Genomic DNA, 26,851 nt, shown 5'->3' with positions numbered 1-26,851 from the left:
ATCACAACCACTACCACCCTCTGCCACCATCACTACCACCCTCTACCACCATCACTACCTCCCTCTACCACCATCACTACCACCCTCTACCACCATCACTACCACCCTCTACCACCATCACAACCACTACCACCCTCTACCACCATCACAACCACTACCACTCTCTACCACCATCACTACCACCCTCTACCACCATCACTACCACCCTCTACCACCCTCTACCACCACCACTTTCGTATTTTTCTACAAACTTTTTCTTGAATTCTATCGTGTTTCTCACATCTTTTACCAAAGGGCTGGCTGTAGAAGCTTTCGTGGGACCCATGGTGGCTTATTTAGCGGTTACAAGCACTAGAAACAGTGGAATAATCCAAAATGTATGGGAGGCACACGTGGAAACTGACCGCAACAGCTTGTAAACAATGGCACACTGACGTCGTTGGTTAAGTTTTTCGCCGTTGGTTAAGGCATTTTTTCTACGGCAAAAAGCACCGTTAGACGAAATTGCCGTTACTTAATGCTGCCGTTAGTTGAGGGTCGACTGTACAATGAATAGTTAAAAGAGTGATTGAATTAGAAACAATGTGAGTGAGGTGGGAGGGAGGAAGGTGGTGAGTGTTAATGTGTGTAAAAGAGAGACTGCAAGATGTAATGAGTCAGGGTGGTAGGTGTTTGTATTTACCTCTTAGATTACATTTTAATAATTATAAAAGCTATGCTCTCAGTGTCTTATTTTCATTGTTTAGTTTGTCTTGGAATTTTTTTTATTAATGAATTTGACTGTTGGATGGCAGGTATTTGCTACAAGTATGGTAGTAAGACACTAATATATAGATGATGATATACTTCTGGTAGAGTTTTATCAAGTTGTTAGGTCCAGTCAGGAAAATGTCATCTGTAGCAAAGGCATGGTTTACACCTGTCTTGCATTTCATTGTACTGAATCTCATTTTAGATCCCATTCCAGCAGCTTTCCATTCTTATTGTGTGTAGTTGTTATATTTGCTCTTTTCCTTTTATCACCCAATGGGAACCATTGTATGACATGTTTGGAGCTTGTCTGAAATATGTGAATTTTTCTATGCAGACATCATGCTACTGGACTGAAACATGTCATAAACCAATGTTTAGCATTTCATCATTTATGTGCCTTATCAGTGTTAAATTCTATCATCTTACTCCATTTACTCAGTTTGTCCAAGTTTTCTTGTAGGAATTAACAGATATTTTTATTACTTATTTTACATAGGATGTTTGCTTTATCTGCAAACATATATAAAATTGCTTGATTATTTTTAACAATTTATTTAAATAAATTAAAAATATTTTTGGGCAAGTACCAATCCTTGTGGATCCATTGTTGTGTGTATAGCACAGATGCAGTATTGAATATATGTCTCTGTTTTTTATTTTGTATGCTCTGTATATTGCTCTTTCTTTCCTTCCCCTTCTATATTTTTAAACTTTAATTATTCTTTCTAAGCCATGTATTTCTGTTTATTTCAAGGTGGGGGGTTTGATGATTCCTTCGTGCCAATCACAGGTGCAGGTGATTGGTGGGGCAAGTGTTGGATTGACATCTTCTATATGCAATGTAGCCAGTAGTGGGAGTATGGCAAATGTGATGAGTAGTGGTATGCCTACTGTCATGGCTGGGAACACTGGTACTGGAGTGGTTGGGCCAAATGCACTTCCTACCGTGTGTTCCTTACCATCCTTCACCCAGCTCTTAACTCCCCCAACACAAGTTTCCTCCAATGTTGTGGTTCATGGTCCAAGTGTCACTACAAAAACTAAACCCATTCAGTTACAGCACACTGCTTCTAAGTTAACACAGGTAACAAGCAAGAACCAAACAGGAGCAGATATCTGTAGGGTAGCCCAAAACACTCATCTGTTGCAGGCATTGCACCTCCCTGCTTCAGAAAAACATTCTCCCTCACCCAGTGGACAGCCTTTGCTTACATCACTGTTGTCAGGGCAACATTCAATAAACGGTAATGGTGTGGAGCAGCCTGGTGTTCCAGTGCAAGTGTCTGTTGCAGATGGTGGGCCTATGCTCACTGTGGTTAGTGTGGGAAGTGTGATGAGTTTACCTGAGGGTATAGTGTCTACTGGTACAACTTTTTCCTCGCCGGCTCCACTTAGCATACTGGTGCCCAGTCAAGCTAGCCAAGTGCCTCAGAGTTCTGCTGTGATTGCGTCTTCAAGTGCTACAAACAATGTTATGTCTGGTGCTATTATTAGCCACAAACAATTTGTTTCAAACTCTGGTCTCATTCCACAAACTAGTGTAACTTGTACTAATTCAGAAAATGTGCCAGTGGTGGCACGAGGCCATTCCCAAATTGTAAATGCTTTGCATCCAGATAATGTTCCTAGTCAAACTAATAATGCAAGTTCATTTGTGACAAAAAGTATTGAAGGTAGTAAAACACCTAGCTTTCAGAATGAATATGTTGCTACTTTACAAAGAGGGCAAAATATTATAGATACTAATAAAAATAAATCAAAATCAAATAAAAAGAAAAAGAAAGATAGAGAGAGTGAATCTGTTTCAACATCCACTACAAGTCCAGTGATGGTCAAGCAGAGCTTACAAGAGCGTTTAAAGTTGAGCACATGTACCAGTACAGGTGGAACCCCACAGCAACTGTGTTTGGCACCAATTCCTAATGGGCTTAGTGGACCTGCCATTAAAACTGTCTCTCAGAGCATCGGAAGCTCGACTCCTCCTGGATCCTTGCCTCTTTCCATGGGAGAAACCAGTGTCGCAAGTGATAATACATCTCTAGCAGGGCCTAACATTTCTGCTACTCCTCCAGTATCTCTTGTACCTCCAGTAACTACTACTACTACTACTACGGCAACAGTTCAAGCACCATCAGCAACAACCACCATCACTGTCACAACCACCACCACATCTTCATCTCATGCTACTTCAGGAGTCGTATATGCTGGACCAAGACAGCAGCATAGTAAGCAAGTCAAGCACCTGATACTTTCACCGCAAAATCAGGAGGTAAGATTCATCCTTGAATTATTTATATTGCAAATACCATATTTTTTATCAGTTGCCATATTTAGTTGAAGTAAAATACAGTATATTGAGTAGAATTGTGTGATGTGGGGACACGCTTAGGTAGGTTTCTCAAATATATATTATTTGCCGCTGACATATACTAAACATCTGTTCAAGTGCAGTAGATCAAGGGAGTTTTTTTTTTGCATTATGTTAGTGTTTAGCTTTCACACCATCATTGGCAGCTCTAGCAGTGATGGACCATACCACGGGCAGGGATTGAACTCATGGCGAGTGTCATAGCAGTGACAGATTAAAGTGCTGACAAAACTACAGTAATGTAAAGTAAAAGGACACAAGTGCAACTAATGTGAGAACGAAACGTTACCACAATAAAATGTTACATTAGTTGCACTTGTATCCTTTTGCTTTACAAATTGTCGAGAATTCTATCAACATACAGTGGACCCCCGCATAACGATCACCTCCGAATGCGACCAATTATGTAAGTGTATTTATGTAAGTGCGTTTGTACGTGTATGTTTGGGGGTCTGAAATGGACTAATCTACTTCACAATATTCCTTATGGGAACAAATTCGGTCAGTACTGGCACCTGAACATACTTCTGGAGTGAAAAAATATCGTTAACCGGGGGTCCACTGTATATACAGTAATGTAAGTGAAGATTATTAAAAGAATTGTCCAGTAACATCACACTCATCTAAGTAGTAGGTTGGAAGACAGCAACCACACAGGGAGGTACTACTGTCCTGCCAAATATGTGTAAAATGGAAACCTGTAATTGTTTTACATGATGGTAGGATTGCTGGTGTCTTTTTCTGTCTCATAAACACATGGGATACCAGGTATATCTTGCTACTTCTGCTTGCACTTAGGTCATACTACACATCTATGTACATGTATGTATGTACATGCATGTATTTACATACCTATCTGGGTTTTCTTCTATTTTCTTAATAGTTCTTGTTCTTTATTTCCTCTAATCTCCATAGGGAAGTGGGACAGAATTTGTCCTCCGTATGCCATGTGTGTCATAAGAAGTGACTAAAATGCTAAGAGCAAGGGGCTAGTAACCCCTTCTCCTGTATGAATTACTAAATTTAAAAAGAAAACTTTAGTTTTTCTATTTAAAAGAAAAACTTGAGTTTTTCATTTTAGGTCACCCTGCCTTGGTGGGATACGGTTGGTGTGTTAAAAAAAAAATGCTGCACTTGCTGTTTATGTATTGACAGTAACAGCACTATATTTTGATTGGTATTGCATTTTGAGATGAATATTTCCATTGAATATTTTGTAATTTCCCTGGACAAATTTTGAAATAAAGCATTACAGTTAAGAATCAGCTGTGACATTGGATTGTGGTAATTTTTTTCACTGCGTTCTGTACTTTGTCTATTACTATGAATTTGCAGCTTTTGCAAGTTTTGTGTTTTTTTTTTTATGGTGTGTGTGTTGTCCTTGTTATTAACTAATTTACTATTATAATACACTGCAACTCCTGTGTTTTTAAAGTTAGTAACCATAAAATGAAAAGCATCTTGTACCTGTTACTGGTGTCCACTTTTTTACTAAATTTTGTTTCTGCTGTTTGTGTGTTGAGAGAATATTTGTCTCTTTGTATTAAGGCTTTTTCTGTAAAAGTGATAAATTTGAGAGCAATTAGCAAGGTGTATAATTATGCTGACCATTTCTACTCTTGTTAAGTGCTAAATTGGTGTTGGCCATTTATCTGAAGAAATGGTGGAGGCTCGATCCTTTGTCTTGCTAATAATAAGACAGACATGCTACCTACAGACCTGTTGAAGAAGGGACAATATATTGGTTAAACTGACACTAAAATATATTTTTTTTATTATTTTTTTATGTTAGTACAGTGAACAGTGCAAAACATTACATATATGTATATGGGTAAGGCAACAAATGCATAAATATATGCATGAAACAATTTGCAGTGCATGATGGGAAAAGTAAACTTCTGACCTTGTTTTTTATTTAAAATAGAAATTTGGAGGTGTTTTCTAAGATAGCTTTTATGGTTTGATTAGGTATTTCTTGGTATCAATTGATAGAGTGGAAGCCATACTACTAAAACAGAAATGATTTGGGTTGATTTCAGGACTGGAAGTAGCTTGAAATTGGACTCAAAGTAGCAGAAATATTATATTTTTGGCAGTTTTCCTGATGATGAGCAAGGGCCCCTACACCCACTCCCTGTCTGTTTTGTGGGTCTACTTCAATTATTAGGATGCCCTCAATCATGACCAATCATTACTGGTTATATTTTATCCTAATGTGTGTGATGAGGAATTCAAAACGGAGGGCAAGTCTAATGTAAGAAAGACCTGGGGATGTGATTAATAAGCAGAGGAAAGGGTATTTTAGTGGTTGGAACATACACAGTCTTTATTTTGGACTATGTTCATACACTGAAATTTTTTTTAAATTTATGTAAAATTGGCCAAATTACTGATTTCTGTGCACTTTATAAGATAGTTCTTATAGTTAAATAGGCAGTTTCTTGTGCTCAGGCAATAGAATGGAAGGCATATTAACAAAATAGCCAAGAATTGGTCACATTGAGTGATGGAATCTGCTGAAAATACTGAAGCATAAATTGCGCCCAGACTGCTAAATTTGTGCCTGCCTAATTCCGTAAGCTTTCCATTAAATTTTGTATTTTTTTATGTCATTTCCTTCAGAAAAAGATTCTCTACCATTTCAGAAGAAAAAAAAAGAATTAAATTTCTGACATTGCAGTACTTTTAATTTCAGAGCTTCTAACAGTGAAGTAGTTAAATTCACATGCACTCTCTTAGTACAATACTTCTCTGGATAGAAATACTTCTGTGAGGAATTTTTTTTTTTATAAATTAGTAAATTACAAGTTAGGATGTTCCATTTAAATTGCAGGGTAAATTCTTTAGGGATGCAAAATAAAGGCAGTTTTTTATGTGGATTTAAAGATAGTATGATATTATTATTAGAGAAATTACAATCTGTACCACCTTATTGTGGTTAATTGAATATTGTTGTTTTGAGTATCCCTTACTGATAAAAGGAGATAAGGCAAGTGGCTGTGTGTATGGGAGGACATCCTGATTATCAGTGTGGAACATGGGCCAGGTGACTTGTGTGTGTGACTTGGGCATGTCAAGTTGCTCTCCTCTTTTTTTGTGTGTGTATGGAGGTACAGTACTGGATCTCATTCCTGGCTTAGAATGATCAAGTCATTAAGGATATGTGGCTTCAATTTTATTTAGTGGCATCAAGTACAGAATATTGTACTTGATGCTAGAACTACTTTGTAAATCAAAGGCCAAAAGTAGTAAATTGCAATATGTAAGTGCAGCTGCAATAATAAGTGTTGCCAGATATATGAGCTGAAAATGGTCAGTGAATAATGATGAAAGAATATAAAGTCTTTGGAAGTCATGCACTTCATCTTGTTATGTTTGCTCAATAGCATGATGGTAGAAAGTTGAAAGTGAACATAGAAAAGAGTAAGGTGATGAGGGTATCAAATGATTTAGATAAAGAAAAATTGGATATCAAATTGGGGAGGAGGAGTATGGAAGAAGTGAATGTTTCCAGATATTTGGGAGTTGACGTGTCAGCGGATGGATTTATGAAGGATGAGGTTAATCATAGAATTGATGAAGGAAAAAAGGCGAGTGGTGCGTTGAGGTATATGTGGAGACAAAAAATGTTATCTATGGAGGCAAAAAAGGGAACGTATAAAAATATAGTAGTACCAACACTCTTATATGGGTGTGAAGCTTGGGTTGTAAATGCTGCAGCAAGGAGGCAGTTGGAGGCAGTGATGTCCTGTTTAAGGGCAATGTGTGGTGTAAATATTATGCAGAAAATTCGGAGTGTGGAAATTAGGAGAAGGTGTGGAGTTAATAAAAGTATTAGTCAGAGGGCTGAAGAGGGGTTGTTGAGGTGGTTTGGTCATTTAGAGAGAATGGATCAAAGTAGAATGACATGGAGAGTGTATAAATCTGTAGGGAAAGGAAGGTGGGGTAGGGGTCGTCCTCAAAAAGGTTGGATGGAGGGGGTAAAGGAGGTTTTGTGGGCGAGGGGCTTGGACTTCAAGCAAGCGTACGTGAGTGTGTTGGATAGGAGTGAATTGAGACGAATGGTATTTGGGATCTGACGAGCTGTTGGAGTGTGAGCAGGGTAATATTTAGTGAAGGGATTCAGGGAAACCGGTTATTTTTATATAGCCAGACTTGAGTCCTGGAAATGGGAAGTACAATGCCTGCACTTTAAAGGAGGGGTTTGGGATATTGACAGTTTGGAGGGATATGTTGTGTATCTTTATATGTATATGCTTCTAAACTGTTGTATTCTGAGCACCTCTGCAAAAAACAGTGATTATGTGTGAGTTAGGTGAAAGTGTTGAATGATGATGAAAGTATTTTCTTTTTGGGGATTTTCATTCCTTTTGGGTCACACTGCCTCGGTGGGAGACGGCTGACTTGTTAAAAAAAAAAAAAGACATATATAGGTGGATGGAAGATTATATGTAATGTAATAGTTTAAATATACAGCAGTAGGATATATCAATTATTGATGGTATACAATACCAAGTTGATAAAAGACACACATGGGTATGTGTGTATGTATGTGTGTGTGGTGTGTGAGTATGAGCGTGAATGTATATATTATTTTTTTAAAATGCTCACCATCTCCCACCGAGCCAGTGACCCAAAAAAGAAGCACTTTAACTGTCATTCACACATAATCACTGCCTTTGCAGAGGTGCGCAGATATGACAGTTCACGTGTCACTCCAAACAGCAAATATTCCAGACCCCCTCCTTTAAAGTGTAGGCATTGTACTTCCCACCTCCAGGATTCTAAGTCCGGCTAACTGGTTTCCCTAAATCCCTTCACAAAATATTGCCCTGCTCACACTCCAACAGCTCATCAAATTCCAAACAATATTTGATTCCACTCCTATCTAACACACACACACACACACACACACACACACACACACACACACACACACACACACACACACACACACACACACACACACACACACACACACACACACACACACACACACACACACACACACACACACACACACACACACACACACACACACACACACACACACACACACACACACACACACACACACACACACACACACACACGCACGCACGCGCGCGCGCCTGCTGTATGTCCAGACCCCTTGCACACAAAACCTCTTTTATCCCCTCCCTCCATCCTTTCCTAGGATGAACCTTACCCCTCCTTCTCTCCACTACAGATTTATATACTCTCCAAGTCATCCTATTTTGCTCCATCCTCTCTAAGTGACTAAACCACCTCAAGAACCCCTCCTCAGTCTTCTGAATAATACTTTTAGTAACTCCACTCCTCCTCCTTCTCTACACACTATGAATTCCCTGCATAACATTATGCCACACATTGCCCTTAGATATGACATCTCCACATGACGTATAGAAAATGTATGTGTTGTGCCGAATAAGCCAAACCGGTGGGCCTAAATGGCAAGAGTGTTTTCTGCTGAATAAGCAGAGTGAAATTTATTTTTTCTGTAAATTTGCAAATAATCAGTCTGATCATAGCAATAAAATAACTATCATTGATTATAAGTATACTGTAATGTTAAATAAGTTTAAACTGACCTAAGATACATATAACAGAATTTGGCAAAAAAATTACAATAGGTGAAGTTTGGTTTGGTGAGGGTTCAAAGTTAGGTTTAGATCAATCTTCGGATAATGATGGGATAAATACGGGGAGGAATTGTGCATGAACCACACTGCTTATTGGTATAGTAATTAGGTAAATGTACTTGGATAGACAAATAGACAACATTTGAAATTTTTTTTTTGAGAAATGGCTTATTATTGTGATATTTTCTAGGCTCTCAAGAAAGTTCATAATCAAATCCAAGCTCTCCAAAATAAGAAAACTGACCAAGATAAATCATGTCTCCAGCAGCTTTATACAGAATACCGAAAAATAATGGCAACTGGAAAACATGTTACTGTTACCACCACACCACAGCCGCCCCAAATAGTAAGTTTATGAATGTATTACGTTATAGTCTGGTGCTACATTAAACATCATTTCCAAGGTCTTTGAGGAGGAACAGTGTCTTGTTCTTTGGAGAAATGATAAAATTTCTTTCTACTCAGTTACATCATATGATCTGCTTATTGAAGTTTTGGTTATTTGACCAAAACCTTCAACTGCCTTACTAGTTCAACCTGTAAAAAATTAAATATCACATCGTAAGGTCTGCTTGATAATTTCTTTGGGGTTAAATTTGGCTGAAGTTACAATGAGCTATGTCATGATGTGGTTCATTTCTGGGCCAGAATACCATTGCAAACTCTTCTAATATTGTGTTGCTATTGCAATGGCTTTGCATTACATATATTTTTATCCACATAGTTATTTACTTTTATATCTCACCCTACCATTCCTGGAGAATATCCTTGGAGATCTCTGCACACACATTTCGGACATGATGAGATTTTGCTTTAATTATGCATGCTTCACTCTTCTACGTCTTCTTTCTGTCGAACTTTTTTCTTTTTTCTTTGTATAGCTTACACGAGTACCATTAAATTGTTTCATTCTTTTCAAATACTGTACATTCTTTAATCAAATTTATAGGTTCTGTTTCTGTTATTTTCACATCTACCTCTTTAATTTAATTATTTCAGTGTATATTAACATAATGCAAGCCCCTAACCATTCACCATGCCTTAAAAAACTTTTGAATTGTACTTTGAACTGTACGTCTGAATTCATCTGTGTGCATGTGTGATTCCTTATATGTGATTTTGGTAAGTTCTCACTTAGCATGACCATTTGTAAAAATAAACAAATAAAATGCTGTTTCTATTGTGTCTCCCAATATTTTGTCCGTGCAACTCAGATCAGAGATTTTTGTATAGACCACACATGGCCTGGTGCCACTTAGGCATAGGGCATTTTACATTTTGTCATGTTTAGAAAGTACCTTCTCATCATACAATCATCTGTGCCACTATTTCAGTAACTTTTCTGAATTCATGCCACTTTTTGGATACAGTGTATTTTACTTTCACACCTTTCTCATCTCTGGAGAAAAACTATAGCACCCAAGATGATCACTAGTGATGTTGGAAATTCCAAGAAGATTAAGCATTAATTTGTGATGCTGCAAAAGAATATTTTTTTTACCTATTACAGTGGACCCCCGCATAACGATCACCTCCGAATGCGACCAATTATGTAAGTGTATTTATGTAAGTGCGTTTGTACGTGTATGTTTGGGGGTCTGAAATGGACTAATCGACTTCACAATATTCCTTATGGGAACAAATTCGGTCAGTACTGGCACCTGAACATACTTCTGGAGTGAAAAAATATCGTTAACCGGGGGTCCACTGTATTTGGCAGTCTAATAAAGAGGCATGTATGACTTTCAGCATATTTAGTGAATGGATCAAACACTTCTTTAGTTTTAGGTGAAGTCACTTGGAAGGGTTTTTGGCTTTATATTTCTGTCTTGTGAACATGTGTGAAGGCAGATAAGTTTTACAAACTTCTACTACAATTTAGTATGCACTTTACTTTTCAATATTTTTCTTAATTCTTATTTTTATATTTCCTTTCCAATACACAAATAACCCGCACATAGAAGAGAGGAGCTTACGACGACGTTTCGGTCAGACTTGGACCATTTACAAAGTCACACTTTGTGACTTTGTAAATGGTCCAAGTCGGACCGAAACGTCGCCGTAAGCTCCTCTCTTCTATGTGCAGGTTATTTGTGTATCGTTCCAGTCATGGTATTGTGCCTTTTTTTGTTATTTCCTTTCCAATTTAGGAGGCCTAATGTGAGACTGGGCCACTGGGGCAATGAACCTGGAACCATTAGCAGATACAGTAGTGCCCCAACTTACAAGGTTTTGCATTTAAGATGTTGGCATTTTGGACCCATTTAATTTTCTCTGAATAAGTGACTTGCACATTCAACAGTGGGGCCTATTTATACTGGCAGAGGAATGTTTATGGAAAACAGTTCTTTGCTGGTGATTGGAAATAAAAATTCTACCATAGCTTTATTTACCTTTTGTGTATTCTTTTTTTTGTATTACCTTGGATAACAGCCACACATTATGATTGGAAAGCACAAGACTAGTGTTAGCGATACCCAAGTGCCATGGAATAGGAAATCTATGGCCTTTGAGTTTCATTATATGCAGTTTAAAAAAATACATTGGAACTTAAAGGTTGGGTAAAAAAAAAGCTTGCAGAAAAAACTAACTGAAATTAGATATGAAAATGAGGGCTTGGGAACACATTAATTCATTTTACATTATTTCTTATGGGGAAATAGGCTCTGAGTACCGAACAGTTGATTTATGATGGACTTTTAAGAATGAATTATGTAACTTGGGGCCCTATTATATGTGTTGACTGATATATGTATTTGAAGGTGTTTGTTTTCTTCATAGACATGCACTTTATATATGGTTTTATTACTTTGAGGCAGTCTTTTATGTGAAAGTTGAAATAATATGTTGCCTTGTTCACTTTGCATAAATTTGGGAATGGCTTTGAGTGTGTTGAGTTAGATGTAAGATGTCTTCTGATTTTTGCCATCACATTTCTCAGCCGCCTACACCAAGTCCCCCCACGCCTGTACGCTACTCACACCCGGTGGGACACAAAATCATCACACTAACTCAGTTTAAGCAGCAAATTAAACATTTACCTCAGGTAGGCTGTCCTCCATAATTGTATTTGCATGTACTTTGTGGTCTGTTTTTTATGCTGGAAAAACATGTCTGATTATTTGATTTTAAGTATATCAGTTATAAAAGAAATGGTTGTTTGCTGATGGTATTTTACAAGGGATTTTAAATGGCAACAGACCTTTTGAGTGCACAAATTATGAAATACTAATGAAAACAGTGTAAATTTAATGGTAGTGTGTGGTTGAGCTTGTATATTGTACTTTGTTAATCTTAATACACTAATACTAGTGTGATGGTGTCTTGTGCTTTTGTATGTCACTCTATCAGTTCAGTACATTTCTTTTTGTCTGTGATAAATTGAATTACACTGAATATAATAATATTGTTTTTGCTTTGCATAGACACTTTTAGTTAAATACAGCTTATTTAACTTTTTGGGGTGGGTCCCATAGTACTACACCATGAGCTCAGCTCACTCATAAGGTTTGAGTGGGAAATTTAAGAGGAAGGGTCAATGCAGTAAGTGTGCACCATATAAAAAATATCTTGCAGCAAGCAGTGCATAATGAAAAAAAGACTGTATTTTTGGTTTAAAACAGCGACTTTGCAGTGTATGGCTTTTATGGCTGTATTCTCAGTTTCTTAGTCTCATTTAATGGAATGGAAGATATATTACAGAAGTAGAGGTGATTTTGATTGGTTTCAGGACTGAAAGTAGCTTGAAATTGAGCTCAAAATAGTGGAAATGTTTGATTTTTGTCAATATTTCAGAGTGCACAAATTATGTCACTTGTCCAATATGCGTCCAACTGGTCGGTCTGATACGTGTCCACAAATGCACTGACATTATTTGTGCAATTATTACAATAATGCAGTAGTCTGCATAACAGTAAATCTTCTATTTTTTGTGTGAATACAAATTCAAAATGAAAAGCAAGCATAATGTAGGAGAGGCCTGGAGACATAACTAATGAACAGAGGAAATGGTCTTTTAGTGCCAGGAATGTCTACATAGTTTATTCTGGACCCTATTTTGAAGGAGGGGTGTTAATGTTGCAGTTTAAAAACTGTAGTGTAAAGCACCCTTCTGGCAAAACAGTGATGGAGTGAATGATGGTGAAAGTTTTTCTTTTTCGGGCCACCCTGCCTTGGTGGGAATCGGCCAGTGTGATAATAAAAAAAAAAAAATAATATTTTGAAATTGGCAATTTTTTAATTTTGTGTAAAATTGGCCAAATTACCGATTTCTTGACACTTTATTGGGTAGTTGAAATAGGTAAGTAAGTGCATGCACTCGGAATGGAAGGTGGGAAAGGTACTGTTTGTTGGGTCAATATTGTGTGCCTCTGAAAAGGCAACTAGAGAGCAAATAATAGCAAATGTGGTTTTCTTCTTTGGACATTTGTCTTGATGGGAAATTGCCAGTGAGCTAAGTAAAAAAAAATACTTATTCATATACACATAGATGACAATGAAAATTGTTAAAATTTTTAAGCTACATGTTTTAGGTTGAGAAATGAGTATATACTGTATCACAAAAGCAGGTGTATTTTATATACAGTAAAGTTCATGCTTATTTGTATTTAACATTGTGCACAGGATCAACAGAGACAAATCATGGACCAAAGTAAACAAGTACTTCAGAAATGGAAAGATTCAGGAAATGTCTCATCATCTGGCACAGTCACTACTCCAACAACCATAAATACATCAACCCCTCATCTCTCTCCCAGTCCACAGGTACAGTATCACAAATTTGTAGTTATAAATAAGTATTAATAGCAAAACTGATTTGAGGTTCAGCTTTCGTAGAAGTGACAGCATTTAAAATTTGGTGAAAAAAAATCTTAACAACATTGCTTATATATGTAAAAATATGTATTAAGGAAGTTAATTTTTTTTTTCCTTTTCATGTATTTTTCCATACAAGAAGTGTCTTAATCCATTTTTTGCCAAAGTTTAGCTGTTGGTGTTGCTCCTACTGTGGGCAGCTCCTCATGTGTAATACAATTTGGGTAGGCTGTATTAGGTTGCTTTAATTATGAATGTACTTAGTTAATAGTGATCAGTTTCAGGTAATGCTGAGAAATTTATTTTTGTAAGTACTTGCATGCAGTCAGTTTCTGTCTGATTATCTATTAGCTTATTTCACTTCTTTGCTAATTAAATGTTGAGGAAATACTTCCTAACTCAGTCAGGTATTCTGTTTCCTTAGCTGTCCCCTGGCTATGGACTCTCCCATTTTGAAGTCTGTCTTTAAGTATTTTGTCTATACCCAGAGTATTGTGATTATGTATCATTTTCTGCAGTTTTCCAGATATAATCTTTTAGTTTGTGCTTCTGAGTTCCTGTACCAGGCATGGAGGCATTCTTCTTCTAGCTCATACAGTCGTGTAGTTCATGCCTCAGCTCCTTTATTAGTGTAAAAGTATACCTCTCAAATTTATCTAGTTTCATTTTGTAATGACCTATTTAAGTTTGCATGGGGAAGTAGCTGTATGCTCAGCTTCTTAACTTTCATCTGATAGATGTGAAATAACTTTTGTCGCATCTACTTTCAAAAGCCGGTGTGGAGCTAGCTGTCACTGTGTTATCCAAATCATTTTTCCTTCTAAAAGTGGCTGTTTTTACAGATTATTTGGGTGTATATCTTTCAGGAAAGCCTCTTTATTTAGTTTCTTCTCTGATAAAGAATCTACCCTTGTCATCCCTGGCGATGCCCTGGAGTATTATATGTATCATAATACCCTCTTGTTCTTCAATCTTCCAGAGACAGGACGCCTAGCTATCACATTTTTTTTCATACCTCGTTCCCCTTAACTCTGTAGCAATATGGAAGTTCTCAGTAGAACTTTTTTTAGTTTTACAGTTTTACTTTGCGTTTGACAAGGTGGGGGTTCTGACATTGATGCTGCATGTTCAAGAATAAGTTGCATGAATCAGGTAAAATGTGTTTGTAATTGCCTTTGTCTTGATTTCTAAATGCTGTTCTTATGTTTGCTGATGTTATTCTTTTTGTGAGTGATTCAGAAAACAGACTTGGTATTATTGCATGATTACTGGCTTTTTTTTTTATAAGCACAAAGGTAAATCATGCAAACATCTACTCTCATTCAATTAACCTTCCTTTCCTGTTGTTTCTTAATAATTTTAACTCTTAAACTATGTACAACATATTAGTACCCAGGGACCCAGCTGTCTTCAACATATTAGGATTCCTGATTTTTTTTTTCTAGATTTTAAACTGGCTGTGTGCTGCCATTTTTAGGGCTCATATCAATTGTTTGTTTCCTACTACCCCTTAATACCTGGGGAATAAGTCTAGGCCCAGACGGGTCCATGCAGGGCATCATGGAAAACACTGCCTGAGAAAAACAATGAACTATACACCAGGGCCTGCCTTTACTACCATCAGTTTCCTGCCAAGAAAATAGGGTGGGAACATGACAGGAAGACACAGTATTTGTTTCAGATTCGTTAGGGTTATTGTATGTGATAGTGACAGTTCTACCTGGAGAATGTTCTGAGAGTCAACGCCCCCCTCCCTCCCACCACCACTCGTGTTTTATATCACGATAACTGAATAAATCAGTGTGACATATCCATATTTTGACCACTGTCACACCTTGAAAGGGCATGGAATTGGCATGAAAATGCCTTGTTTGTTCCAAATTTGTTAAAATTTCATGATACAGTAGAATTCTGCCAAAAACTGCATTGTGTAAATTTAACCTAGGATAACCCAAGAAAGTCAAAGAATGTGACTTTCTGCATTTCCAAATTGGAAGGAGTATCACACCATGAAGCAATTGTAATATAAGATTTCCTTGTACATAGTGTTAGAAAACCAAAGCAATAAAAAATAAGAAAAAAATTTGGTCCAATTTGTACTGTTTTGAATGTTAAAACACCCTAAATCATTTTGATTGTCGTAAGAAACTAGAATACATCATGATAGATGTTGAAAAAATTAAAAGCAATCATAATTTGGCATCAGTAAATCGCAACAGTGTATATCACTAAGCACTTTTACACTGACGTTGCCAGTTAGTGATAATTTTTTGCCATTTTCAACAAAGTTGTAAGTTATCCGGTTTACTTTTTATTTTTGTTATATTTCTTTTACAATTTAAAAGGCTTAGTCTGAGACCAGGCCATGGGGGGCAACGATACCTGGAACCCTTAACAGATTTAGCTATTCTAGGATTTTTTTTCCTTGACTTGATTATGTGAGTTTTTTCCTTCCCCCCAGGTGAAACTGTTTCTGGTCTCCTTCCCCATCTCCTAGCTTCATTACTTTGCTTCTATTGGGGTTAATCTCCAACAACCACTTGTTCGACCAGGTCCTGCAGCCTTCTACCATCCTCCACCGTTTGCATTCTCCTCATTATTTTGGCATCATCCTCAAACAAAGATATGTAAGAAGTTACTACTGTTTGCAGGTCATTAACATACACTAGGAGCAATCTGGAGTCCGGTACTACTGATAACATACTAGGAGCAGTCTGGAGTCCGGTACTACTGATCTTTTGGGGGGACTCGATTAGTTACACTCTGCCATCCTAAAACTTCATCACATACTGATTCGTTTTTCATACCATACAATTATTGTCATTCTTGTTATCTCGGCTTTTGTAATTTGCTGTATAGTTGTCTGTGTAGGATATTGTCAAATGCCTTCATTTAGTATAGGAATATATAGTTTATCCTTTTGTTTTCCTGCCTTTCCTCTGCTTGTATTGTGTATATAAGGTTTGTAAGTCATGAATTTTTACTCCTGAAGTATGTTTTTTTTTTTATTATTATTATTATTAACACACTGGCCGATTCACACCAAGGCAGGGTGTCCCGAAAAAGAAAAACTTTCACCATCATTCACTCCATCACTGTCTTGCCAGAAGGGTGCTTTACACTATAGTTTTTAAACTCCAACATTAACACCCCTCCTTCAGAGTGCAGGCACTGTACTTCCCATCTCCAGGACTCAAGTCCGGCCTGGCGGTTTCCCTGAATCCCTTCATAAATGTTACTTTGCTCACACTCCAACAGCTCGTCAAGTATTAAAAACCATTTGTCTTCATTCACTCCTATCAAATACGCTCACGCATGCTTGCTGGAAGTCCAAGCCAGTCGCACACAAAACCTTTACCCCCTCCCTCCAACCTTTTCTAGGCCGACCCTTACCCCGCCTTCCTTCCACTACAGACTAATACACTCTTGAAGTCATTCTGTTTCGCTCCATTCTCTCTACATGTCTGAACCACCTCAACAACTCTTCCTCAGCCCTCTGCACAACAGTTTTGGCAATCCCGCACCTCCTCCTAACTTCCAAACTACGAATTCTCTGCATTATGTTCACACCACACATTGCCCTCAGTCATGACATCTCCACTGCCTCCAGCCTTCTCCTCACTGCAACATTCATCACCCATGCTTCACACTAATGTAAGAATGTTGGTAAAACTATACTCTCATACATTCCCCTCTTTGCTTCCAAGGACAAAGTTCTTTGTCTCCACAGACTCCTAAGTGCACTGCTCACCCTTTTCCCCTCATCAATTGTATGATTCACCTCATCTTTCATAGACCCATCCGCTGACACGTCCACTCCCAAATATCTGAGTACATTCACCTCCTCCATACTCTCTCCCTCCAATCTGATATCCAATCTTTCATCCTTAATCTTTTTGTTATCCTCATAACCTTACTCTTTCCTGTATTCACTTTTAATTTTCTTCTTTTACATACCCTACCAAATTCATCCACCAACCTCTGCAACTTCTCTTCAGAATCTCCCAAGAGCACAGTGTCATCAGCAAAGAGCAGCTGTGACAACTCCCACTTTATGTGTGATTCTTTATCTTTTAACTCCACACCTCTTGCCAAGACCCTTGCATTGACTTCTCTTACAACCCCCATCTACTGTATAAATATATTGAACAACTACGGTAACATCACACATCCTTGTCTAAGGCTTACTTTTACTGGGAAATAATCTCCCTCTTTCCTACATACTCTAACTTGAGCCTCACTATCCTCGTAAAAACTCTTCACTGCTTTCAGTAACCTACCTCCTATACCATACACCTGCAACAAATACCACATTGCCCCCCTATCCACCCTGTCATATGCCTTTTCCAAATCCATAAATGCCACAAAAACCTCTTTAGCCTTATCTAAATACTGTTCACTTATATGTTTCACTGTAAACACCTGGTCCACACCCCCCCTACCTTTCCTAAAGCCTCCTTGTTCATCTGCTATCCTATTCTCCATCTTACTCTTAATTCTTTCAATAATAACTCTACCATACACTTTACCAGTTATACTCAACAGACTTCTTTCTTTCTTTCAACACACTGGCCGTATCCCACCAAGGCGGGGTGGCCCAAAAGGAAAAACGAAAGTTTCTCCTTTTACATTTAGTAATATATACAAGAGAAGAGGTTACTAGCCCCTTGCTCCTGGCATTTTAGTTGCCTCGTACAACACGCATGGTTTACGGAGGAAGAATTCTGTTCCACTTCCCCATGGAGACGAGGAAATAAACAAGAAGAAGAACTAGAAAGAAAATAGAAGAAAACCCAGAGGGGTGTGTGTATATATATGCTTGTACATGTATGTGTAGTGTGACCTAAGTGTAAGTAGAAGTAGCAAGACGTACCTGAAATCTTGCATGTTCACGAGACAGAAAAAAAGACACCAGCAATCCTACCATCATGTAAAACAATTACAGGCTTTTGTTTTACACTCACTTGGCAGGAGGGTAGTACCTCCCTGGGCGGTTGGTGACTCAACAGACTTCTCCCCCTATAATTTTTGCACTCTCTTTTGTCCCCTTTGCCTTTATACAAAGGAACTATGCATGCTCTCTGCCAATCCCTAGGTACCTTACCCTCTTCCATACATTTATTAAATAATAGCACCAACCACTCCAAAACTATATCCATTACCAACAGACCCCTGGCAGTCTTCAAGCTGGCACTGGACAAGCACCTAAAGTCAGTTCCTGATCAGCCGGGCTGTGGCTCGTACGTTGGTTTGCATGCAACCAGCAGCAACAGCCTGGTTGATCAGGCTCTGATCCACCAGGAGGCCTGGTCACAGACCGGGCCGCGGGGGCGTTGACCCCCGGAACTCTCTCCAGGTAAACTCCAGGTTACCTGCTTTTAACATTTCTATCTTTATCCCATCAATCCCAGCTGCCTTACCCCCTTTCATTTTAGATGTAGGCCTACCAGCCTTCTCGTGCTAAATTTGACGGCGGCGCTAGAATTTTGGCGTAGATCTACGGTTTGGACCCTGAACGTAAAGCCGTAGATCTACGGGGACGGACCCTGAAAGGGTTAACACCTTGAAAAAAAAAATTAACACCTTTTGCAACATCAGCTTCCTTGATTTGTTCTTTCTTTTCCGGGATAGAAGCGATGGTCGACTTCCTGGCAAACTCAGCAAGTTTCACACCACTCTCATACTTCTGTATTATTTCCTTCTTCACATCTATGGTGTTTCTCACTTTCTTTACCACAGGGGTACCACTAGCAATTTTCTTTGGACCCTTGGTAGCTTATTTCACAGTCCCACAAGCACTAAACACAATGAATTAATCGTAAGATGTTTGAATGAGACCGTAGGTTAGTGCTCACTCAAGCATCAACAAAACCAGACTGGCTCACGGCGCCTGCACGGGGATGCGGACAGAGTTGGCTGGCGGACAGGTTCAGTACCCGGCAGTTTGAAAAAAGGGGCGAGTTCGATAATGGGGAGAAAGTTGGTTCGAAAAAAGGGGTTGATTTTTGAAGAGTTCGATAAGCAATACATTTGAAATTTGGGGTTCAACGTTTGAAATTTGAGGTTCCACTGTATTTCAGCTACTCTATAAAGTGCAATGAAGTCAGTTCTTTGACCAATTTTGCACAAAAATAAAAAAATTTAAAAAGTGCCAAATAAACACCTTGACATTACTGGCATTAAAATAACATTTCCTCTGTTCACTAATCTCATCCCAAGGCCTCTCCTATATTACAGTTGTCTTCTATTTTAAATTAATTATCATACAAAAATAGAAGATTTACTGTATTTCTTAGATAATAAAATATAACTAGCAACGGTTGGTCATGGTTTATGGTGTTCCAATACTTGAAACCGACCTATTAAAAAACCATGAAACAGACTAGGGGTGTAGGGGGGCCTTACCCATCCTCAGAAAAATTGGCAAAAATTAAACATTTCTGCTACTTTGAGCTCAATTTCAAGCTACTTCTGGTCCTGAAACCAACCAAAATCATCTCAATTTCTGTAGTATGTCATCCATTCTATCAAATGATATCAAGAAACAGCCTAAAAAACCATAAAAGCTATCCAAGAATACACCTCAAATTCAGAGTTTTGCTTTTCCAATCACGCACCACTTGAGGCAGGTTTTTTTTTTTACACTTTGCACTCCCACTGCACAGACCCATTCTCTCATATCTAGGCCAAAATTTACCACTCGCAGCTTATCTGAGTGAGCTGAGCTGAAGACAAACTATGTTAGGGACCCTGGCCTCAGTGATGGCCACTGAAAGAGGTCATTCCAATCTGTATATCCAGTTTGAACTGCAATTATCTCTTTCAGCTGACTTACATGAAAATAGTTTCTTCATTTATTATGATGACACTGTCATGCAAGAATTTGCATGACAGTGTCCTCCATTGAAGACACCACAAGACTCCAGGCAGACATCAACCAAATCTTTAAATGGGCCGCAGAAAATAATACGAAGTTCAGTGATGAGACATTTCACTTACTCCAATATGGAAAATGTGAGGAAATTAAAACTATATTGGATTATAAAACAAATTCCAACCACACAATAAAGCGAGAAACTAATGTAAAAGACCTAGGAGTGATCATGCCAGAGGATCTCACCTTCGAAGACCATAACAGTGTATCAGTTGCATCTGCTAGAAAAATAACTGGATGAATAATGATAACCTTCAAAACTAGGGATGCCAAGCCCATGATGACACACTTCAGGTTGCTTGTTCTATCTAGGCTGGAATATTGCTGCTCACTAACAGTACCTTTCAGGGCAGGTGAAATTGCTGACCTATAAAATGTACAGAGAACCTTCATGGCACACACATCTATGATAAAACACCTAAATTACTGGGAATGTTTGAAGTTCTTCAACATGTGCTCTCTAGAATGCAGTCTGGAGAGATACATGTTTATATACACTTGGAAAATCCTAGAGGGATTAGTACCAAACTTGCACATGAAAATCACTCCCTGTGAAAGCAAAAGACTCGGCAGAAGATGCAACATCCCCGTAATGAAAATCAGGGGCGCCACTAGCACGTTAAGAGACAACACAATAAATGTCAGGGGCCCAAGACTGCTCAACTGCCTTCCAGTATATATATAGACCTCTGGCTGTCTTCAAGAAGGCTCTGGACAGGCAACTAAAGTCAGTACCTGACCAGCTGGGCTGTGGTTCGTATGTCGGGTTGCGTGCGGCCAACAGCAACAACCTGGTTGATCAGGCCCTGATCCACCATGAGGCCTGGTCACAGACCGGGCCACGGGGGCATTGACCCCTGAAACCCTCTCCAGGTGTACTCCAGGAATTGAATTTCACTTCTTTCAATAATAACTCTGTGGCTCATTTGGGTGTGTAATTTCCAACCATTCCTTGGTATTCTTGTTTCATCCCCAATGAATCATGCCTGCATTTTTTTTATTTTCATTTTTCCAGCTTCATAGCACATTCTTCCTTAATTCAGGTACCATTTCATGTGAACTCCTTTGGACATAAACTTTATGTTATGGGTTCTGTATACTTAAGAATAGCTTGCATGTATAAGGTAAAGTGTGTTGTGACAGTATTGTTTATCACCGTTCCATAATGCCAATCTTGTGTTTGCAAGCTGCTTAGCTGCTGATGTTATTATACACATGTGAGTCAAGGTACATGTTTAGGTTAACTGGTTTTTCTTCTTCTATTTCTGTGAGCTTTTTTCCTCCTAAATGGTACTCATGTCTTTGGTTTACATTCTGTATCTTCCAACTTCATAACTTTCCTTTTGCCTTGATGCAAGTGAAGGACTTCATCAAAAAATTGGAACTGTCTTCCCCATTTCTTAGATCGAAACTAATTGCCACCCATTTCCCAGATACCATATGACCCCTATGGGTCTAGTGCTTTTCCTTGAATGAAACAATAATTTAGCTGGGTTAAATTCAGTAATCATTTTGTTGACTATTCTTAAAAGTCTGCCCAGATCTTCATCCAGCCTTCTTGTATCCTCTTCAGTTTGTATTCTTGCTATTTGGGCATCATCTTCAAGTAAAAATATGTTGAAGTTTATTCTGTTGCGAGGTCAGTAATTTTTTTTTTTTTATCACACTGGCCGATTCCCACCAAGGCAGGGTGGCCCGAAAAAGAAAAACTTTCACCATCATTCACTCCATCACTGTCTTGCCAGAAGGGTGCTTTATGCTACAGTTTTTAAACTGCAACATTAACACCCCTCCTTCAGAGTGCAGGCACTGTACTTCCCATCTCCAGGACCGGCCTGCCGGTTTCCCTGAATCCCTTCATAAATGTTACTTTGCTCACACTCAAACAGCACGTCAAGTAATAAAAACCATTTGTCTCCATTCACTCCTATCAAACACACTCACGCATGCCTGCTGGAAGTCCAAGCCCCTCGCACACAAAACCTCCTTTACCCCCTCCTTCCAACCTTTCCTAGGCCGACCCCTACCCCGCCTTCCTTCCACTACAGACTGATACACTCTTGAAGTCATTCTGTTTCGCTCCATTCTCTCTACATGTCCGAACCACCTCAACAACCCTTCCTCAGCCCTCTGGACAACAGTTTTGGTAATCCCGCACCTCCTCCTAACTTCCAAACTACGAATTCTCTGCATTATATTCACACCACACATTGCCCTCAGACATGACATCTCCACTGCCTCCAGCCTTCTCCTCGCTGCAACATTCATCACCCATGCTTCACACCCATATAAGAGCGTTGGTAAAACTATACTCTCATACATTCCCCTCTTTGCCTCCAAGGACAAAGTTCTTTGTCTCCACAGACTCCTAAGTGCACCACTCACCCTTTTCCCCTCATCGATTCTATGATTCACCTCATCTTTCATAGACCCATCCGCTGACACGTCCACTCCCAAATATCTGAATACATTCACCTCCTCCATACTCTCTCCCTCCAATCTGATATCTAATCTTTCATCACCTAATCTTTTTGTTATCCTCATAACCTCACTCTTTCCTGTATTCACTTTTAATTTTCTTCTTTTGCACACCCTACCAAATTCATCCACCAATCTCTGCAACTTCTCCTCAGAATCTCCCAAGAGCACAGTATCATCAGCAAAGAGCAACTGTGACAACTCCCTCTTTATGTGTGATTCTTTATCTTTTAACTCCACGCCTCTTGCCAAGACCCTCGCATTTACTTCTCTTACAACCCCATCTATAAATATATTAAACAACCACGGTGACATCACACATCCTTGTCTAAGGCCTACTTTTACTGGGAAATAATCTCCCTCTTTACTACATACTCTAACTTGAGCCTCAATATCCTCGTAAAAACTCTTCACTGCTTTCAGTAACCTACCTCCTACACCATACACCTGCAACATCTGCCACATTGCCCCCCTATCCACCCTGTCATATGCCTTTTCCAATTCCATAAATGCCACAAAGACCTCTTTAGCCTTATCTAAATACTGTTCACTTATATGTTTCACTGTAAACACCTGGTCCACACCCCCCCTACCTTTCCTAAAGCCTCCTTGTTCATCTGTTATCCTATTCTCCGTCTTACTCTTAATTCTTTCAATAATAACTCTACCATACACTTTACCAGGTATACCCAACAGACTTATTTTATTTTTTTTTATTATCACACCGGCCGATTCCCACCAAGGCAGGGTGGCCCGAAAAAGAAAAACTTTCACCATCATTCACTCCATCACTGTCTTGCCAGAAGGGTGCTTTACACTACAGTTTTTAAACTGCAACATTAACACCCCTCCTTCAGAGTGCAGGCACTGTACTTCCCATCTCCAGGACTCAAGTCCGGCCTGCCGGTTTCCCTGAATCCCTTCATAAATGTTACTTTGCTCACACTCCAACAGCACGTCAAGTATTAAAAACCATTTGTCTCCATTCACTCCTATCAAACACGCTCACGCATGCCTGCTGGAAGTCCAAGCCCCTCGCACACAAAACCTCCTTTACCCCCTCCCTCCACCCCTTCCTAGGCCGACCCCTACCCCGCCTTCCTTCCACTACAGACTGATACACTCTTGAAGTCATTCTGTTTCGCTCCATTCTCTCTACATGTCCGAACCACCTCAACAACCCTTCCTCAGCCCTCTGGACAACAGTTTTGGTAATCCCGCACCTCCTCCTAACTTCCAAACTACGAATTCTCTGCATTATATTCACACCACACATTGCCCTCAGACATGACATCTCCACTGCCTCCAGCCTTCTCCTCGCTGCAACATTCATCACCCACGCTTCACACCCATATAAGAGCGTTGGTAAAACTATACTCTCATACATTCCCCTCTTTGCCTCCAAGGACAAAGTTCTTTGTCTCCACAGACTCCTAAGTGCACCACTCACTCTTTTTCCCTCATCAATTCTATGATTCACCTCATCTTTCATAGACCCATCCGCTGACACGTCCACTCCCAAATATCTGAATACGTTCACCTCCTCCATACTCTCTCCCTCCAATCTGATATTCAATCTTTCATCACCTAATCTTTTTGTTATCCTCATAACCTCACTCTTTCCTGTATTCACTTTTAATTTTCTTCTTTTGCACACCCTACCAAATTCATCCACCAATCTCTGCAACTTCTCTTCAGAATCTCCCAAGAGCACAGTGTCATCAGCAAAGAGCAGCTGTGACAACTCCCACTTTGTGTGTGATTCTTTATCTTTTAACTCTACGCCTCTTGCCAAGACCCTCGCATTTACTTCTCTTACAACCCCATCTATAAATATATTAAACAACCACGGTGACATCACACATCCTTGTCTAAGGCCTACTTTTACTGGGAAAAAATTTCCCTCTTTCCTACATACTCTAACTTGAGCCTCACTATCCTCGTAAAAACTCTTCACTGCTTTCAGTAACCTACCTCCTACACCATACACTTGCAACATCTGCCACATTGCCCCCCTATCCACCCTGTCATACGCCTTTTCCAAATCCATAAATGCCACAAAGACCTCTTTAGCCTTATCTAAATACTGTTCACTTATATGTTTCACTGTAAACACCTGGTCCACACACCCCCTACCTTTCCTAAAGCCTCCTTGTTCATCTGCTATCCTATTCTCCGTCTTACTCTTAATTCTTTCAATTATAACTCTACCATACACTTTACCAGGTACACTCAACAGACTTATCCCCCTATAATTTTTGCACTCTCTTTTATCCCCTTTGCCTTTATACAAAGGAACTATGCATGCTCTCTGCCAATCCCTAGGTACCTTACCCTCTTCCATACATTTATTAAATAATTGCACCAACCACTCCAAAACTATATCCCCACCTGCTTTTAACATTTCTATCTTTATCCCATCAATCCCGGCTGCCTTACCCCCTTTCATTTTACCTACTGCCTCACGAACTTCCCCCACACTCACAACTGGCTCTTCCTCACTCCTACAAGATGTTATTCCTCCTTGCCCTATACACGAAATCACAGCTTCCCTATCTTCATCAACATTTAACAATTCCTCAAAATATTCCTTCCATCTTCCCAATACCTCTAACTCTCCATTTAATAACTCTCCTCTCCTATTTTTAACTGACAAATCCATTTGTTCTCTAGGCTTTCTTAACTTGTTAATCTCACTCCAAAACTTTTTCTTATTTTCAACAAAATTTGTTGATAACATCTCACCCACTCTCTCATTTGCTCTCTTTTTACACTGCTTCACCACTCTCTTAACTTCTCTCTTTTTCTCCATATACTCTTCCCTCCTTGCATCACTTCTACTTTGTAAAAACTTCTCATATGCTAACTTTTTCTCCCTTACTACTCTCTTTACATCGTCATTCCACCAATCGCTCCTCTTCCCTCCCGCACCCACTTTCCTGTAACCAAAAACTTCTGCTGAACACTCTAACACTACATTTTTAAACCTACCCCATACCTCTTCGACCCCATTGCCTATGCTCTCATTAGCCCATCTATCCTCCAATAGCTGTTTATATCTTACCCTAACTGCCTCCTCTTTTAGTTTATAAACCTTCACCTCTCTCTTCCCTGATGTTTTTATTCTCCTTGTATCCCATCTACCTTTTACTCTCAGTGTAGCTACAACTAGAAAGTGATCTGATATATCTGTGGCCCCTCTATAAACATGTACATCCTGAAATCTACTCAACAGTCTTTTATCTACCAATACATAATCCAACAAACTACTGTCATTTCGCCCTACATCATATCTTGTATACTTATTTATCCTCTTTTTCTTAAAATATGTATTACCTATAACTAAACCCCTTTCTTTACAAAGTTCAATCAAAGGGCTCCCATTATCATTTACACCTGGCACCCCAAACTTACCTACCACACACTCTCTAAAAGTTTCTCCTACTTTAGCATTCAGGTCCCCTACCACAATTACTCTCTCACTTGTTTCAAAGGCTCCTATACATTCACTTAGCATCTCCCAAAATCTCTCTCTCTCCTCTGCATTCCTCTCTTCTCCAGGTGCATACATGCTTATTATGACCCACTTCTCGCATCCAACCTTTACTTTAATCCACATAATTCTTGAATTTACACATTCATATTCTCTTTTCTCCTTCCATAACTGATCATTCAACATTACTGCTACCCCTTCCTTTGCTCTAACTCTCTCAGATACTCCAGATTTAATCCCATTTATTTCCCCCCACCGAAACTCCCCTACCCCCTTCAGCTTTGTTTCGCTTAGAGCCAGGACATCCAACTTCTTTTCATTCATAACATCAGCAATCATCTGTTTCTTGTCATCCACACTACATTCAC

The 26,851-nt window shown here is 39.0% G+C and overlaps 1 protein-coding gene across 9 annotated transcripts in view; it reads left to right on the top strand.

Annotated features, from left to right (window-relative positions):
* Positions 1–26,851, top strand: part of LOC128700735 (uncharacterized) — a 100,833-nt gene that overhangs the window by 62,347 nt on the left and 11,635 nt on the right. For 8 of the 9 annotated variants that reach the window (XM_053794101.2, XM_053794105.2, XM_053794102.2 and 5 more), the window contains exons 5-8: positions 1,508–3,022; positions 8,954–9,109; positions 11,705–11,809; positions 13,387–13,527. In XM_053794101.2, coding sequence (XP_053650076.2) covers positions 1,508–3,022; positions 8,954–9,109; positions 11,705–11,809; positions 13,387–13,527 — 1,917 coding nt within the window. The remainder of the gene's footprint in view (positions 1–1,507; positions 3,023–8,953; positions 9,110–11,704; positions 11,810–13,386; positions 13,528–26,851) is intronic. The other variant, XM_053794106.2, reaches the window with a different exon arrangement.

Source organism: Cherax quadricarinatus, chromosome 56 (assembly GCF_038502225.1).
Source record: "Cherax quadricarinatus isolate ZL_2023a chromosome 56, ASM3850222v1, whole genome shotgun sequence".
NCBI lineage: Eukaryota > Metazoa > Arthropoda > Malacostraca > Decapoda > Parastacidae > Cherax > Cherax quadricarinatus.
The sequence above is the reverse complement of the archived record's forward strand: the minus strand, read 5'-3'. Positions and strand labels throughout refer to the sequence as shown.